Here is an 18597-nt window from a genome sequence, read left to right on the forward strand (position 1 = left end):
AAGTTAAAGACATGGTTCGTGAGTTCAGCTACACAGTGAAACTCCCAGCAAGCCATGTTTGGCTTCAGTTAGAGGACAGAAAACATTTCACGGCAGTAGGCAACATTCTTCAATGGAAGGAATCCTCCTGGCAGACCACAAAGCAGTCAGTCTTTGCTATGCCCCTCTCCCCGCACATGACAGCTTGGCTACAAGGAAACAAGATCACAGGAGTGGGTGTATGGCCGCCCTGGCCAGAAACCCCGTGTTCCACACGGGAACCAGTATTCCTGGTAATGGCTCCATATGGATAATGCCGAGGTCCATGGGAGAGACACGTCCAGTAATAAGAATTACCACACTCGGGAAAAACCAAAGCTGTAGCTTGGTATCAGCTATCTATGGTTGATTCAGTCCTCTAGGTTACAGAGAGTATGGATAGATAAGCAAAGAAGAAGGTCACAGAGCTCTCAAAACTTCCAGCATAATAAAAAAAGTGATTCTTCAGGTCAAAAGTACACCTTGTAAAAACTCACCAAAATGAATAGTTGTTTTGTTAATTTAGATGAAAGTTCAAAACTTTACTGGATTTCAATACTAGCTTTTTCAATATTAGCTTTTTTAAAAGTATTTATTTGTTTTAGAGAGAGAATGAGCAGTGGGGAGGGGCAGAGGGAGAGAGAAGCAGACTCCCCACTGAGCAGGAACCCCAATGTGGGGCTCGATCCCAGGACTCCGAGATCATGACCTGAGCTGAAGGCAGATGCTTCACCGACTGAGCCACCCAGGCGCCCCAGTACATTCACTTTTACACCAAAACTATATAAATTAAAACTGGAGTTCAGTCAGTATTTTTTTTTAACAGAATTACCTGGAGTAAGGAGATAAAATAATTATATCTATTTTGACCTTTTGGAAAATTTTTTTTAGTTTCACAAGTATATTTAACAGATCATTTATAAAGCAACAGTCCATTGCAATGTTTAGCTACTCTCTGGATTTTGGAAGCAAAGTACCAAGTCTTAATAAGATGGTGCCCGTATAGAGATGAGCTTCCCCTAGGGCTGTGGGGACCAACAGATTGAGTTCCTAATCTTGATTATGCCTGAGATTTGTCTTGCAACGTTAGGTTAAGCAAATCACATTAATTCTCTTTGGAACTTCGTCTCCCAGCACTTACTGTGATTGCAAAGTGTTTACCAGATATTTAACAAGGTGTTTGCTTGTGAAAAAATACCATCTAATTCAAAAACACTATTGATATGGAGCACCAGATTACACTGTGTAGCAGTCAGTCCCTTAGGATTTTTAAATTGTGGATCATTTCCTGATTCTCATTTTTGGCATTCGTAAATCGTAGCAAACATCACCAATAATAAACACCAAGAGTCCATTTAAACTTTTTGTTAAAGTTGCAGCAATTGTCTGTTACGATGAAATAAAACTAATGATCAGGGATGGAGTTCTGAGTGTCCAGAAGAGAATCCATCCCAGTTGTCAGTCTGTGTTTTCTTATTTAGGGACCACCACACTTTCCCCACTGTTAATAACCAAGATAATTAAGTAGATTGTGGCCATTTTGTTATGCTTATGAGACTGCAGTTCTCAATTTTGGGTTAAAGGTTTTGGCTGCTATAAAAATGTTTTAAAATACATTTCAATGGTAAGAACAAAAGAAATTTTTTGTACTTTTTTTTCATTTAATTGGAATAATGTTCAAGTTTCTACAAATAGGGTAATTGTAAATTTAAAGCATTAAGCATTTATTGGTGAATAATGTATATATTCCCATTCCAAGAAGTATAAGTGAATGACATGGAAATAAAGTCTTTAAAGTTTACTATAAAAAAGAAATTCTAGCATATAAAGGACAAGCAAAGAAAGGAGCTCAAGAAAGAACCTGAGAAGGAACAATTGGAGAAGTAGGAAAATAACCAGGAAAGCACAATGACATGCAAACCAAGGGAATTAAATTCAGAAAGACAGCGGTCCTGTAGTGTCTGTTTTTAGTTAATCATGAGCAAAAGCCGTATCTCGGAGCCACAGGTGGATGCCAGACAGCAGTGGCCAAGGAAGTCGCGGGGGTGAAGGCAGTATAACTTTAGAGTACTCTGTGGGGAAGGGAAGATGACAGACATTTAGAGGGGGAATTTAGAGTAATAAAAATTCCAAATCATCTAGTACAAAAATAATGTGCACTTTTGTATACCGGTTTTCCTCACAGGTTTCTCTTTGTGCATATCAATTGTCATCCTTTGTGTTGTTAGATATTTTCAATTAAAAAAGCTCTTTAGTGCTAGGAATGGAAGTATAGACTATTTTTGCTCAACACTGTACAGTTCCTTAAAGTCTTAGAAGAGATAAAGTGTCAAAACCACTTTGATTTCCTTGTAGCGCACAAACGTAGAGTTAGCATGACCCGGATCTGTGCTGGGACCACTAAATAGCATACGTCATTTTGTTTTACGAGAGATGATCTCCGTTCTAAGTTAGAGTACACAGTTTTCACTTATTATTGTGATGCACTATTTTGATTATGACTATGTACACCTATCTGTATACACACACACAATAGATGTTATGTATTTGGAAACAACAAATGTTACAATTTACAGAGAGAACATTTTGGCTTACTTATTAAAATGTTGAACTTCTCTCCACAGATAACTAACAGTATTAAATGATATGTATGAAAATGCTTTGTAAGTTATAAAATGCTATACAAATATGAAATATTGGAATATTAAGAATCAGGTGTTAGGTTAACAGAAATATGTGTACTATTTATTGAAAATATGATTAAGCTACAAATATTGATCAGCTATTGTCACATTAAAAATCCATTATATGTGGAATATAAACCTAAAATGTGTTAAGGAATAAAGTAATGGCAGGAAACAGGGAGCATCCAAAGTAGTTGATTCCATCAGTACTCATAAACAATTGTTCTAATGTGGAAACTATTAATGGCAGATAAAAATAATTTAAGATGTTGGTAATGTGATCATCTAAAGGCAAAAAAATTGTATGAAAAACTAGAGGGTATTCAATGCTAAAGCCTAAGACCAATCAAAGAATATATCCACATGAAAATAGAAGCTGCCTCAGGAGATAATGATATATAAGAATATTAATAAGGGACTAACATTAAAAATGCAAGTAATCAGCCTTCCATCACAACCAAATCCTTATCACAAAGATAATATACTTCACCCTTCTGATAGATATAAGGCAAAAGAACCTATATTTTCCCCATATTAAATTTTTATACTTTTAAAATGATATTATCAGATATCTATCTCCAATATCCATGTATTTGTGGTGACACAATTGATCCTGAACCACATGCAACCCTGAGAAATCTGGCCAGAGCTGAGCAGTGACCTATTTGACCTCTATTTTCCCTTTGTACCAGTAATTTAAACCAGATTTTCTAGCCCATATTCATTATCTGTATGACTACCAGACTCCTGAGAGGGGAAAATACTCTTGAGAGGAATCAGAAAAGGGGACCGTGAATAAGCTACGTACATTTGTCAGCACATGTGAGAGGACCCTGGTTGATCAGAAGAACACACGCATGGACGCTCAGGACAAAAATATACTATGAATCAAAAGCCTAGAGACAGCCTAATAAGCATCCACAACAAAAATAACATCTTAATAAGGCTGTCTCTCTACCTGCCTGTCCAAATGCTTTTCCACCTGTGCAGATCCATTCCTGCCTGTCCAGCTGTCTCCACACCTTATCCCTACTTAACAGTTCAGCTGCCTCCTCCACGGGCCCCATTGCTGTCCCACCATTCCCAGATTCTTCCCAGCTATCCAGCTGTCTCTGCCCCCAACCAGCCCCAAACCCTCCCTATTCGTCCATCCATCCCCTCTGCTCTCCCAAAGACCTCTATACCAGCCCTGTTACCGTCCTACCCAGTCAAATATCTTCCTCACCCTCCAGCCCCAGTTACCCCCAGCTTCCCCAGCAGTTTCCCACACCTACCAGCCCCAATTCCTTCTGGCCCACCTGACCATCTACCCCACCCACCCCGAAGTTCCACAGTCCTCCCTGATTCTGACACACAGAGCAAGTTATTTTACAAAACTTTCAGACCCAAACATTTCCCTCCACAGCGTTCTACTCAGGCCACTCTAATGCCTGCCCTCATTCGTCGTTCCCTTCCAGCTCGACTGGTTGTTTCCCCAACCCCTTTGGAAGCTCTCCCTGTTTTGAAGCCTTCCTGTTTATCCAGTCACCCCCCTCATCAACCAGTCCCCGCTCTTTCTGATATCAGTCCGTTCCCTGAACATCCTGCTACCTTAGATCCTTTTTGGTCAGCCCAGCGGTCTGTTCCGCAAACCACCACATTGTCAGATCTGCCCCAGGCCTTCGTAGAACATCCTCCTGCCTCAGTTCACTCCCACCTACCTCCCTGTCGTTCCCCATGCTCTTCTTGGTCTTCATCGCCTTCCACTTTCACACCTTCTTCATCTCCTGTGCGGTCTTCTTCCTCTTCCTCTATCCTTTCCTCTTCTTTACCCTCCTCTCCTGCCTCTCCATCCTTACCTTCTTCATCTGTTCCTTTCTTTTCCTCTTCTCTCTATTCAGCTTCCTCTCCAATCCATCCTGTGTCTTCCTCCTTTCCCCCCAAGCTTTACTCTCCCTCACTTCCTACTTCCCCCTCTCCTTTTATTCCTGTTCATCCCCTCAATCCTCCTCACTGGGGGAAGAAAGTAGAGAAGAGAAGAGAAGCAAGTGGAGTAGAGAAGAAAGAAATAGAGAAGAAAAAGTTGAGAGACGTCAACTTTAAAGGTAAATATTGGGTTTATTAGATATTTTGTAGATTTAGCAATATTTTGTTTGGGAAGGGTGACTGAAGGGGAAGGAATCTGTGAGAGTAGGAGAGCCTAAAAGAAAAACATACTCTCAGCGTTCAGGAACTTGTGTTAAATCCTTGTTGCTGTCTGTGACCTCCCTGTGGTCACAAAAAAGATAGGCTGGAATCTAGTAACTATGGACCTTGACTATTCCAGTTTGTCCAGATAAAGATATATATGTGTATTGGAGATAGGTATGTGTTACCTGTGGCCACGTGTCCTCCAAACCTTTTTATCCTCATTAAATAGGAGTAACTGAAGTGAGCTGGGACTGAATGCTCTTGGGAATCACACTGCTGGGTGTAGTGCAGCAGCAGTCGGCTGTTTGATACACTTCCTGCCCAGCCCCCCAGAACAGTGCTCCTCTGCTCCTCGCTTCTCACTTTGTACATGTGCTGAGATAGAACTTGCTAGACGTTTCCAGAAGACGCAAAGTTCCAGTAGAAAATGGTGGGTGGCACTTCAGGACACTACAGGCAGACCCTGCACTGAAGATAGCCCTTGTGTGGCCTGAAAACCATGCTTGTGTTCGTGATACCACTGAAAACAAGTGTGTGTATTCTCCTCCATCAAGGAAGAGCCAGGCTTCCAAACCTAGTAAAGTAGGATGGAAATTCCTGCCTGCGCCAACAGGCAGTTTTCCTATTTTCTATCTGCTTGACTCTTCAACCAACTTCATGTGGGTTACGGGAACACCTACCAGCTATAACATCAACTCAGAACTAAGGGTAGTGCAGCACGTTTTTATCCAGATAGGAATGCTCTTACAGAATGAGGGAATGACTACGTATCTACAGGAATTCCTTCTACATCTGTCCCAAACAATAGAGAAATAGAACTTAATAATAATAACCAAAGCCATGAATAATTGGGTATTCCTACATGAAGGGGGAGTGTTTTGTTGGCACTATAATCCCACAATCATTTTTATTCTACTATTGACTGCCTTAAATTCCCATTCCAAAACCCTTAAATGTGATTATCTGAGCACAGACCCACACACACACCCATACAACATAAATGTGTCACTTGTATAGATAGAGAGAGGTTAACTTTATTTAAATGTACTAAATATTTTTTATGTATGGTTCACAGAGCTATAGATAATGCCCTGCCTTCATCATTGTCAAAAAATGGTCACAAGCATCAGAAACATCTCTTATCCAAAATCAATTGTGGTAAAGAAATGAAGGAAAACAACAGGGCAAACTTGGCTACTAACAAAGATGCGTTCCAGCTTAAACTGGAAGAAACTCAGAAACTCCTAGAAGATCAGCATCTAAGCACTTTGCAAGTATGAAACTGTAAATACGTTAATATTTCAGTACCTAGTAATAATTCTGTCCCATCTCTGCAGTGATCTGCACCATTAACCAAGGATAGGGCGTGAATGAGTCGACACAAATCCATCACGAAACTACAGAAATAATTGTTTAGATTTTTCTACCTTTTGCTCATTTTTCACCCTGCTTTCTCTATTCCTTTTCCATCTCATATTTGGAAAAATATGCTCTATGAATGTTTTCCGATCAAACATGAAAGCTATTTAAAACTACAATGTAGTATAAGTATCATTGTTAGAGACTGGATTATAAAAAGCACCCTGAAAATTATAATACATGTGGACATTAGGTTCTTAATGAAAATATGTCACAATCAACTAGAAATGACATTTCTGTTCTATCTCTGGTCACGCACTCAGTTTTTTTCCCCCCACAAAATATGGATTTCAGCTGATTTTCCTGAAATGTTCATGCACTTTACATTTCATGAGTAATTACACACATTTATGATGTTTTTAGTAGGCTGATATCAAGATTAAATTCCTAACCTTTGCCTGATTTATCCAGTAACTAAGTAATAATGACAAGACTTTAAAAACAAAACAAAACAAAACAAAACAAAAAAACGGAAAGCAGGAGGCTTCTTCTGGCAATGATGAAATGACTTTGGGCCATAAACAAGTATAATTCTGAATAAAACATATGAAACAGCTATTTTTAGACATGAGACAATATAGGCAATATAGGATATGATCCTAAAAAAAGGAAAACAAATGAGGTAAGCCCTATAATCACATAGGCTTTCTACCTGACATAATCTTTGGACAAGCCTCAAAAAAAATCCACACCCCCTGCAAAAGGCACATCAACATTAACTTAAGCTACACAGCACAGGGATGTAGTCAATGGTGTCATGTGGGTACAGAGGCAGCCACACTTGTGGTGAGCACAACATGATGTGTAGATTTGTCAAGTCACTGTGTTGTACACCTGAAACTCATGTAACATTGTGTCAACCACACTCAAACTTAAAAAATTATTTTGAAAAATGTAAAAGTTTATCTAGAGAGGGGAAAAAAGATCCATAGCATGTGGGTGAACAAAGATAAGACAGACCGCATTAATTTCAGGCCAGAAGACATTTTTAAAGTTCTAAGATCAGGAAACTCCCAGCCTAGAATTCTGTATCCAGCTGATGATATCCTTCTGGAACGAAGGCAAAATAGGCATCTTCAAACAAACAAGAGCTGAACACCCCCACCCTCCACCAGCATCTGCATGATTAACAAATGCCCCTCGAAGTTTTTCAGGCTGAAGGAAAATGTTATCAGACGATAACTCAGATCTGTGGTGATAGCGGATTAGTGGTCGTTAGTGGTGGTTAGGTGTGGACTTCCAGCAGATGGAAAGATTCTATGGATTGTTTGAAATGGTGTGTATGGGTGAATAATTTGTCAAAATCCATCAAACTAGACATTTAAAATGGGTGCATTTGGTAGATAAGTCTACCTCAATGACGTTGATTTTAAAACTGAAACACAAAGTATAAACTAGTACAGTTTGCATATCAATAACTTACAAGCAAAAGTTCAAGCTGATCATATTGTTTCATTTCTTAGTGATGAGAAAAAATCTGGGGGCAAAAAGTATAGTTTAGTGAAATCAGAATTTGCTAAACTTCTTTTCAGGTGCTTTGGGGTATGAGGCCATCACAGACCTGTAACAACAAAAGTCTCAGAGCCATGAACATCACACATACATCTAGAAAGCCCCTCAAACTCAGATTTCTTCTTAATCTTGTAGCAGTCATCTCCAGGAAGGCCTCGAGGGTTTCCTTATGATTGTCTGTTAAAGCAGCTCAGCGCAGAAAGGCACTGTCGAGAGTGTGCTCTGTTTTGTTCTCCTGGTAGGCTGAGTGGCCATCACTTTCAACAGACACCAGAGCACTGACGATGTGATAAGTAGGTGATAAATGCTAGTAATATCAAACTCTTGTGAGTCATTTTCAAAATTTATTTTGTGATAATATATCAATAAGCATTAAGTATATAAACAAAATATTTTTATTCTGTAATTGATTTCATGGGCTTCTTCATTTATTTAATGGGCTAGAAAAATAATATATTTTTGTTCAGTATCAGAATATTTAAATTTTCTAAAATTTGTCAAAAATCTTAAGGGACAGTCATTTCCTTTCTTTTGAGTCCATTTAACTCTTTGACAAGATTTACAATCTAAAATCCTCTTGAATGTATTTATTTACATGTGATATAAATTAATGCATTCTAGGTATATGTGAAAAATTAGAAATATCTTTAAACACATACCACACTTTGAAGTGATCATGAAATTTTATTAAAGACAGACAAGTTCCATGAAATTTCATTGAAATAATGATGACAATGTCTATGAAATTCATAGAAATTATTACTGTTCTAAGTCCCAAAAAAGGGCTCATTAAAATCAGTAATTGTCAATTCTACATCCTTATTAGAATTGCCTGGAGTACTTTAAAATAAAAATACAAATACATGGACCCCATCCGAGTATTTAATTAGCAGGACCCAGGCGTGGTTATTTCTACAAAACTCTTCCCATGATTGTAATATGCAGTCAGAGTCTAGAACCCCACAGTGTAGGCCGTGAGGTTACCTGCTCTCCGAAGATGCAGCCCTACCAACAGGAAACTCACATTAGGGCCACAGAGCTTTCACGAGCCTCCCTCAAGTCCAGTGAAGCTTTCAGGGAAAAAAATACCCTTTGTAAATAACTATTTTTCAGAATTTCACATGGTGTTATAAAACCTTCAAGAAACTCAAAACTCCAAATGGAATAGCAATAGTAAAATTATTTTCTAAGCTATAACCGTGGCTAGAATAATTAGGTAGTTACTTTAGGCGTAGAAATTAAAGCAAACACCATTTATTGTAAGTCTTTGTTGGCTCCCTTCTTTTCACTCTTGAGGACTACTGCAGGGATGTAGATTATTTAGATACTTACACTGTTTATAGTGTATTACTTTATTTTACATGCCACGGACAGTAGGGCTCAGTAACAGTGGTGTGTCGAATCATTAATTTTGATGTTTTAAAAGTTCTAAGCTATATAACTGTTCCTTTTTTTTTCCTTTCAGAAATTTTGTGATGAAGTTAATCAAATAACAAATTCTGAAACCCTCTCAAGTATAGACAGTCTTGAGGCTGGGGAACATGAAGAAATATACTTAACACTTAACAAGGAGCCTTCCACATCAAACCAGAAGGATTCCATTTCTCTCAAATCAGTAAATCTGCAATCAACTAATGTAAGCTGCTGTGATGAAGATAAACTGGCATTCTCTAAAAGTCAACATATCAATAATTGGCTCATAAATGTAAGTGATCCAGATACTCAGACCGTCACACCTTTCTCAGATAGTGTAAGTAAACCTGATGTTCTGCCTTCCTGCGAATGTTTTAACAGTAAGGAACAAAATCCACCTGTGGAAAGAGTGACAAATAGTGCTGATAATTCAGTAGCCTTTGTATATAGTCCAACTATATTTGTACAAGATGGAAAAGGCAAAGCAGTCTCTGAAACTAGCACTATGAGGACTACTGACTCATCTTCTGGAACATTCCAAAGGGAGAGACCATTTGTCACTGAGAGCCCAACATTTAAACTTAGCAGAGTCTGGGCCAGTCCAGATCGTTTAACACAGGGAATGGCTACGTTTTCAGACCAAGGGAACAATTCTGAATTAACACAAGAAAACAGACCTACTTCATTTGTACCTACGGCAACACGTATAGTTTTGCCATGTAATATGCAGTCAGCTAGGCCTTTACCGAAGAGCAGTCTACATATAAAAGAGGTCGACCCGGTGCAGTGTTCTGATACGTTAGGAGAATTGACAGATGTTAAAGATGAGAAGTTAAAATATTTTCATTGTAATAAGGAAGAGTTGCCTTTGTTTTCGGATGATTTTCAAGTTGTCTATATACCTCACAACTCTGATTCAAACGATAAGAAACACAAAATAGCCCAAACATCAATATCAGTGTCTACCGTAATTTCTAACTGTGACTTAGTTGGTCAGCACAAGAAGATGAAATACAACACTCCTGAGAGAAATGGTGTGAGGTTTCTGAAAGGTATTTTAAAAAAAGAATCTAAATACGAACACAATTGTTTCAAGGCACTAGTTATAAACCATAGCTTTAAGTTAGGAAATCAAAAAGCAGCGGCTATCAGAGATAGTATTGAATTAACAAAAGAAAAAGGTACAGAAATTCCGAAGACTATTAAAAAACTGAGGTGGTTTGACGAAACTGGAGATACAGACAAAAATGCTGCAGACGGTCATTCACTGAAGAACAGAATAGAACTATGTCAACAGTGGTCTCAGCCTTTCCACATTCAGACTAAAAGTGGTGCTGCCAGCAAGGTAATTAGAGTTCCTGCCTGTGCTGTAGGTCCTGCTGATGGAACGCAGCCCAAGGAGGGTTCTGTCTCTGAAAAGGTCGCTGCTTTAGGAGAACCTGCAACAGACCATGCGCGTCTGAACTGTTTTATGCCTTCAGGTTATAACGTTGCTAAACAAGCCTGGCCACCCTCAAAGAAAGAGGGAACTCAAGCCCCTGTACACGGTGGTGGTTCTAAAGCTCAGAAAGCAAATCCACAACGAGGTGGTGCGAGAGTGATCAGAAGAACAAGATCTGCTCAGGTGCAGTCAGCCTTTGTGTGCGCGCACAGAAAAGGCACCGGCCTTCGGCCCCAGTCTGCCAGCAAAGCCACCAGACTTTCACAAGCTCAGGGTAGACTGATTGTGCCTCATCCTCCTCCTCAGTCTCCGTCAAAGATTAGGAGTGGTAAAAGTATGCAAGCGTCTCAGTGTCAACCAGTGACACTTGAGAATTCTCAAAACGTGGTTACTCGTAACTATTTTCCTTCAAAACATGTGCTTCCAAAGGAACACAGGTTCAATCACTGGAATCAGGAAAGTAGTTCTCCACCCACAGATGCCTGTTCGGACTCCGTCACTATGATGCCTTCTCTTCCATGTTGTTCTTCTGAGTGCCAAACTTTAGCAAAAGTAAACGGTTCAGATGGCACTCAAGTGGTGGTCCTGCAAGATGGGACCTCACACTCCGCCCACCGGTGTCCTGTTGAAGAAAGCCATCCCTCCGTGACTCTGAGAACTGCTCGAGAAGACTCCGTTCCCTTGTGGAAAAGACAGAAGGATATTCTGGGTCAAAATGAAAAGGCTGCTGGTAAGAATAAACTTATATATTTTTACAAATAAATTGTACAACGTTTTAAGTTCCTGTGAAATTTTTCTTATTGAGGCACAGCAACGTGCACCCTGGAGATACAGTATTCAATCATAGCTTAGCTTGTACAGAAACAGCGTCCCTCCCTGAACATTCTCTCCTCGTCCGTCTAGCTGGAGCTTTTAAAAGAACCACCCAACCCGCACTCAACTAAAATTAGAAACTTGCCAGCCTCCATTTTCTTCCTGTGACTTTTCTTGTTAGTTTAAAAGAGGGAGGACAAAGAATAGGGTCTGATTTTTATCCAATATCATTCTGTCATTACATCACCCCAATATTCGAGTCAAAATTCCTGTCAAAATATGCACAGTGGAAAATATTTTTAAAATTATTCTAAATAGGTAAATAAATGTAGTTATAGTACTTTCTTTTATTTTTCTTTAAAATATTTGTTAAATTGATTCTCAGAGTCCATAGTCTCTCATGCTTCATTCCCTCTTCTGATTACCCCCCCACCACTGGGTGTTATACACAACTACTGAATCATCAAACTTTACATAAAAAACCAGGGATGTTCTGTATGGTGACTAACATAATATAATAAAAAATATTATTATATAAAATATTTGTTAAATTGAATAGGTATAAGCTAATGATAGGTGTGCTTAACCCTCCCATTCCCTTTCCAAAAGACTGGCAGCCCTACTTTTATCCCTTATGTAGCTGGTTTTCATGTGGATAAAAAGTGATGGTATTCCTTTAAACAGTTTGAAGACTAGCCCCCCGTAGAACGCCTTAGAATTACCCATAGTAGCCGGCTAACTCCTCCTGAAGCTCTTTTCCTCTGGGGGAAATGAACTAGAAACACATTTTCCTGCCAGTGGGAATCAGTGGCCTATTGAGAAATAGATAGGACTTGGGAAAAAATCAGAAAAGTAATTCTTTTCTTTTCCCAAAGGTATGAGTAAATACTAAGATGATGTAAAGAGGGAGCTAGTTTAAAATTTAATATTCAAAGTCTTCTTTAATTAGACTGAGATTTTAAGGACAGCGGGCTTTTGTTGTAATTCATCACTGTCTCCCCAGGTCCTGGCACTTAGTGGTCACCCACACTTTTCTTAAATGAATGGATGTTAAGTCGTATTAGCAGATGGGAAGCTAAATGCAAAGACTCTAATCTAAAAACTTTCAGTACTTGTCTACAAAAATCTAGTCTTTTTTTTTTTAATTTTTTCATCACAAGTGCCCTCCTTCATCCCCATCACCTGTTTCACCCATTCCCCCACCCACCTCCCCTCTGGTCACCATCAATGTGTTCTTTATAGTTAAGAGTCTGTTTCTCGGCAAAAACCTAGATTTTTAAAAGTTATTTTTCTCACTAAAGATTTTATTCCTTTTTAATCTAGGCATTTTATAATGTAACTTTAGTTTTCACACTACTTCCAAAGAAAGAAAGAAAGAAAGAAAGAAAGAAAGAAAGAAAGAAAGAAAGAATCATATAGATTGAGTAAAAACTATTGTATGTGTGTATATGTATGTATGTATGTATATACATATGTACGTATGTATATATACACACATACACACACACACACACGTATACCACATCCCACCAGTTCTCTATAGTTGAAGAGTCTGTTTTTTGATTTCTCACTTTTTTCTTCATTTGTTTTGTTTCTTAAATTCCACATATGAGTGAGATCATGTGGTATTTGTCTTTTCCTGACTGACTTACTTTGTTTACCATTAAACTCTCCAGATCCACCCCTGTGGTTGCAAATGGCAAGATTTCATTCTTCTTATGGCTGAATAATATTCCAGTGTGTGTGTGTGTGTGTGTGTGTGTGTGTGTGTGTGTGATGTCTTCTTTATCCCTTCATCTATCAGTGGACACTTAGATTGCTTCATAATTTATTGGATCATATGGTAGTTCAATTTTTAACTTTTTGAGGACCCTCCATACTGTTTTCCACTGTGGCTGTGCCCGTTTGCATTCCCACCAACAGTTCATGAGGGTTCCCCTTTCTCTACATCCTCACTGACACTTGTTGTTTCCTGTGTTGTTGATTTTAGCCATTCTGACGGGTGTGAGGTGGTATCTCATTGTGGTTTTGATCTGTATTTCCCTGATGGCAAGTGATGTGCAGCATTTCTTCATGTGTCTGTTGGCCATTTGTATGTCTTCTTCAGAGAAATGTCTGTTCATGTCTTCTGCCCATTTTTTAATTGGATTATTTGTTTTTTGGGTGTTGAGTTGTATCAGTTCTTTATATATTTTGGATACTAACCCTTTGTTGGAAATGTCATTTGTGGATATCTTCTCCCATTCAGTGGTTGTCTTTTTGTTTTATTGATTGCTTCCCTTGCTGTACTGAAGCTTTTTATTTTGATGTAGTCTCAATAGTTTATTTTTGCTTTTGTTTCCCTCGCCTCCCAAGATATATCTAGAAAAATGTTGCTACAGCCAGTATCAGAGAAATTGGTGCCTGTGCTCTCTTCTAGGGTTTGTATGGTTTCAGGTCTCTCATTTAGGTCCTTAATTCATTTTGAGTTTATTTTTGTGTATGGTATAAGAAGCTGGTCCAGTTTCATTGTTTTGCATGTTGCTGTTCAGTTTTCCCAACACCATTTGTTCAAGGGACTTTTTCCCATTGCATATTCTTATCTACTTTGTCAAAGATTAATTGACCATATAATTGTGGGTTTACTTCTGGGTTTTCTATTCTGTTCCATTAATCTATGTATCTATTTTTGTGCCAGTACCATACTGTTTTGATTACTGTGGCTTTTTAGTATATCTTGAAATCTGGGATTGTGATACCTCCAGCTTTATTTTTCTTTTTCAAGATTGCTTTGGCTATTTGGGGTCTTTTGTGGTTCCCTACAGATTTTGGGATTGTTCTAGTTCTGTGAAAAATGCTGTTGACATTTTGATAGCAATTGTATTAAATATGTATATTGCTTTGGATAGTGTGGACATTTTAATAATATTTGTTCTTCCAACCCATGAACATGGAATATCTTTCCATTCATTTGTGTTGTCTTCAATTTCTTCCATCAGTGTTTTATAGTTTTCAAAGTACAGGTCTTTCACCTCCTTGATTGAGTTTATTCCTAGGTATTTTATTATTTTTGATGCTGTTGTAAATGTGATTGTTTTCTTCATCTCTCTTTCTGCTACTTCATTATTAGTATATAGAAATGCACCAGCTTTCTGTCTATTGATTTTGTATCCTGCAATCTTACTGAATTCATTTATCAGTTCTAGTAGTTTTCTGGTGGAGTCTTTAGAGTTTTCTATATATGGTACTATGTCATCTGCAAATACTGGAAATTTTACTTCTTCCTTACTGATTCAGATGCCTTTTATCTCTTTTTGTTGTCTAATTGCTGCAGCCAGGACTTCCAGTACTGTGTTGAATAAAAGTGGTGAAAGCAGACACCCTTGTCTTATTCCTGACCTTAGGGGAAAATCTGTTTTTCACCATTGAGTATGATGTTAGCTGTGGGTTTTTCATATGTGGCCTTTATTATGTTGAGGTACATTCCCTGTAAACCTACTTTGTTGAGGGTTTTTATCTTGAATGGATGTTGTACTTTATCAAATGTACTTTTTTCTGAATCTATTGAAACGATCATATGGATCTTATCCTTTATTATTAATGTGGTATATCACAGTGATTGATTTGCAAATATTAAACCACTTTGCATCCTAGGAATAAATCCCACTTGATCTCAGTGAATGATTTTCTTAAATGTATTGTTGAATTCGGTTTAGTAATATTTTGTTGACGATTTTTGCATCAATGTTCATCAGAGATATTGGCCTGTAGTTATCTTTTTTTGTAGTGTCTTTATCTGGCTTTGGTATCAGGGTAATGCTGGCTTCATACAATGAATTTGGAAGTTTATCTTCTTCTATTTTTTGGAATAGTTTGAGAAGAATAGGTATTAACTGTTCTTTAAATGTTTGAAAGAATGCATCTGTGAAGCCATCAGGTCCTGGAATTTTGTTTATTGGGAGTTTTCTGATTACTGATTCCATTTTATTGCTAATAATTGGTCTGTTCAAACTTTCTATTTCTTCCTGCTTCAGTTTTGATAGTTTATATGTTTCTAGTAATTTATCCGTGTCTTCTAGGTTGTCCAATTTATTGGCATATAATTTTTCATAATATTCTCTTACAACCCTTGGCATTTCTGTGGTGTCAGCTGTTATTTTTTCTCTTTCATTTCTGATTTTTTTTATTTGAGTCTTCTCTCTTTTTCCTTTTTTTATGAATCTGGCTAGAGATTTATCAATTTTATTGTTTGTTTGTTTGTTTTTTCAAAGAACCAGCTCCTGGTGTCATTGATCTGTCCTGTTGTTTTTATTGTATATTATGTATCATTTATTTCTGCTCTAATCTTTATTATTTCCTTCCTTCTGCTGTTTTGGGATTTTGTTTATTGTTCTTTTTCTAGCTCCTTTAAGTGTAAAGTTAGGTTGTTTATTTGAGATTTTTCTTGCTTCTTGAGGTAGGCCTATATTGCTATAAACTTCTCTCTTAGAACCACTCTTGCTGCATCCCAAAGATTTGGGACCATTGTGTTTTCATTTTTCATTTGTCTCTATGTAATTTTTGATATCCTCTTTGATTTCTTAATTCACCCATTCATTGCTTGGTAGCATGTTATTTACTCTCCATGTATTTGTGTTCTTTCCAGATTTTTTCTTCTGATTGATTTCTAGTTTCATAGGGTTGTGGTCAGAAAAGTTGCATAGTATGACTTCTATCTTTTTTAATTCATTGAGACTTGTTTTGTGGCCTAATATGTTATGTATTCTGGAGAATGTCCCATGTGCACTTGAAAAGAATATGTATTCTGCTGTTTTAGAATGGAATGTTCTGAATATATCTGTTAGATCTCTCTGGTCCAGTGTGTCATTCAAAGCCATTGTTTCCTTGTTGATTTTCTGTTTGGATGATGTATCCATTGATGTAAGGGGGGGTGTTAAAATCCCCTACTATTATCGTATCACTATCAGTTAGTTCCTTTATGTTTATTATTAACTGTCTTATGTATTCAGGTGCTCCCCTGTTGGATGCATAAATATTTACAATTGTTATATCTTCTTGTTGGATTGAATTCCTTCATGATTACATACTGCCCTTCTTTGTCTCTTGTTACATTCTTTGTTTTAAAGTCTATTTTGTCAAAATAAATAAAGTCTAGATTGTCATACACACACACACACACACACACACACACACACACACATCATACCTCAGTCTCTTTTCACTTCCATTTGTATAATAAATGCTTTTCTATCCCTTCACATTCAATCTGCAGATGTCTTTCTTTAGGTCTGAATGAGTCTCTTACAGGAAGCATACAGATGGGTCTTGTTTTCTATCCGTTTTGTCACCCTGTGTGTTTTGATTAGAGTGTTTAGTCCATTTACATTCAAAGTAATTATTGACAGGTATGTAGCTAATTGTTATTTTGTTAATTGTTTTACGGTTGTTTTTGTAGTTCTTCTCTGTTCCTTTCTTCTCATGCTCTCTTCTCTCATGGTTTGCTGGCTTTTTTTTTTTTTTTTTTTTTAGTGATATCTTGAATTTCTTTCTCTTAATTTTTTGCATATCTATTACTGGTTTATGATTTAATGATAACCATTAGGTTTATATCTAACAAATTCTGCATATAGCAGTCTATCTTACGTTGGTGGTTACTTAAATTTGAACCCATTTTTTTATTCCTCTGCCATCCATATTTTAGGTATATGGTGTCATACCTTACATACTTTTAGTTTGTGGATCCTGTGACTGATTTTTATAGATATAGTTATTTTTACTGCTTTTGTGGTTCCTATTTTTCTTACTCCTATGGTGGAAAGAAAATGCCTATAATATTCTGGAGTTCCCTTTATTTTATTTTTTTTTAAAGATTTTATTTATTTATGTGACAGAGAGACAGCCAGCGAGAGAGGGAACACAGCAGGGGAGTGGGAGAGGAAGAAGCAGGCTCACAGCGGAGGAGCCTGATGTGGGACTCGATCCCGGAACGCCGGGATCACGCCCTGAGCCGAAGGCAGACTCTTAACGACTGCGCTACCCAGGCGCCCCTGGAGTTCCCTTTAATATTCCTTGTAGGGCTGGTTTGGTGGTGAAGAATTACTTTAACTTTTGTTTGTCTGGGAAACTCTTTATCTCTCCTTTTATTCTGAATGATAGCCTTGCTGGATAGAGTACCCTTGGCTGCAGGTGTTTTTCTTTCAGCACTCTGGATATATCATGCCACTCCCATCTGTCCTACCATGTTTCTGCTGAAAGATCTGCTGATAGCTTTATGGGATGTATGTAACTTGTATGTAACTGTCTTCTTTTCTCTTGCTGCTTTAAAAATTCTCTATCTCTACCTTTTGCCATTTTAATTATATGTGTCTATGTATGGACCCCTTGGGTTGATTTTATTGGGGTCTCTCTGTGCCTCCTGGATCTCGATTTCTGTTTCCTTTCCTAGATTCAGCTATTAATTCTTGAAATAAATTTTCTGCCCCCTTTTCTCTCTCTTCTCCTTCCTGGGACCCTATAAGGCAAATGTACTGAGTTCCCTAAGTCTATTTTCATTTTTTTTTTTCTCTTCTGTTCAGTTTGATTGCTCTATGTTACTCTGTCCTCCAGATCACTGATTTGTTCTTCTGCTTCCTCTATTATTTCTTCCATGCAGTGTATTTTTAGCCAGGCTTGTGGCCCTGCTGTTGATGGGCTCCAAACAAGAGCCTATTGGAGGGGGCAGGACCACAGGAGAACAGGGGGGTGGAGTAGGCAGTGTTAGCAAGGTTTGCACCAGTCCCCTGTGGAAGGGGACCTGCAGCTGCCAGGATCGAGGCAGGCCAGGTTGGAGGGGCCAGATCCACAGAAGCGCATAGGGCAGGACATGGGGTGTTGGGAAGGTTTGCAGATTGTCCTGTGGGAGGAGATTTGGAGCCAAGGACTGGCTGGAGAGGTTGGGTCCACAGTGGGGCAGAGTGCTATGTTAGCAAGTTAGGTAGCGGGCGTTGGCCCCTTTGCTGGCTCCTGCAGGTGGCCTTGTGTTTATGCTGTGGGGCAGGGGAGGGAAATGGCACTTGCCATCTACTTTGTTCCTGGAGGAGTCTCCCAATGATTCCAGCCCCTCACCACACGCTCTGAAATTAGTAAACAAATCTCTCTCCTATGTGCCCT

At 38.2% G+C, this 18597-nt stretch overlaps 1 protein-coding gene across 1 annotated transcript in view; it reads left to right on the top strand.

Annotated features, from left to right (window-relative positions):
• Nucleotides 1–18597, top strand: part of CEP126 (centrosomal protein 126) — an 85593-nt gene that overhangs the window by 45824 nt on the left and 21172 nt on the right. Inside the window, exons 5-6 of the mRNA XM_026505907.4 lie at nucleotides 5947–6145; nucleotides 9268–11386. Coding sequence (XP_026361692.2) covers nucleotides 5947–6145; nucleotides 9268–11386 — 2318 coding nt within the window. The remainder of the gene's footprint in view (nucleotides 1–5946; nucleotides 6146–9267; nucleotides 11387–18597) is intronic.

This window comes from Ursus arctos, unplaced genomic scaffold, assembly GCF_023065955.2.
Source record: "Ursus arctos isolate Adak ecotype North America unplaced genomic scaffold, UrsArc2.0 scaffold_22, whole genome shotgun sequence".
In the NCBI taxonomy this organism is placed as follows: Eukaryota; Metazoa; Chordata; class Mammalia; order Carnivora; family Ursidae; genus Ursus; species Ursus arctos.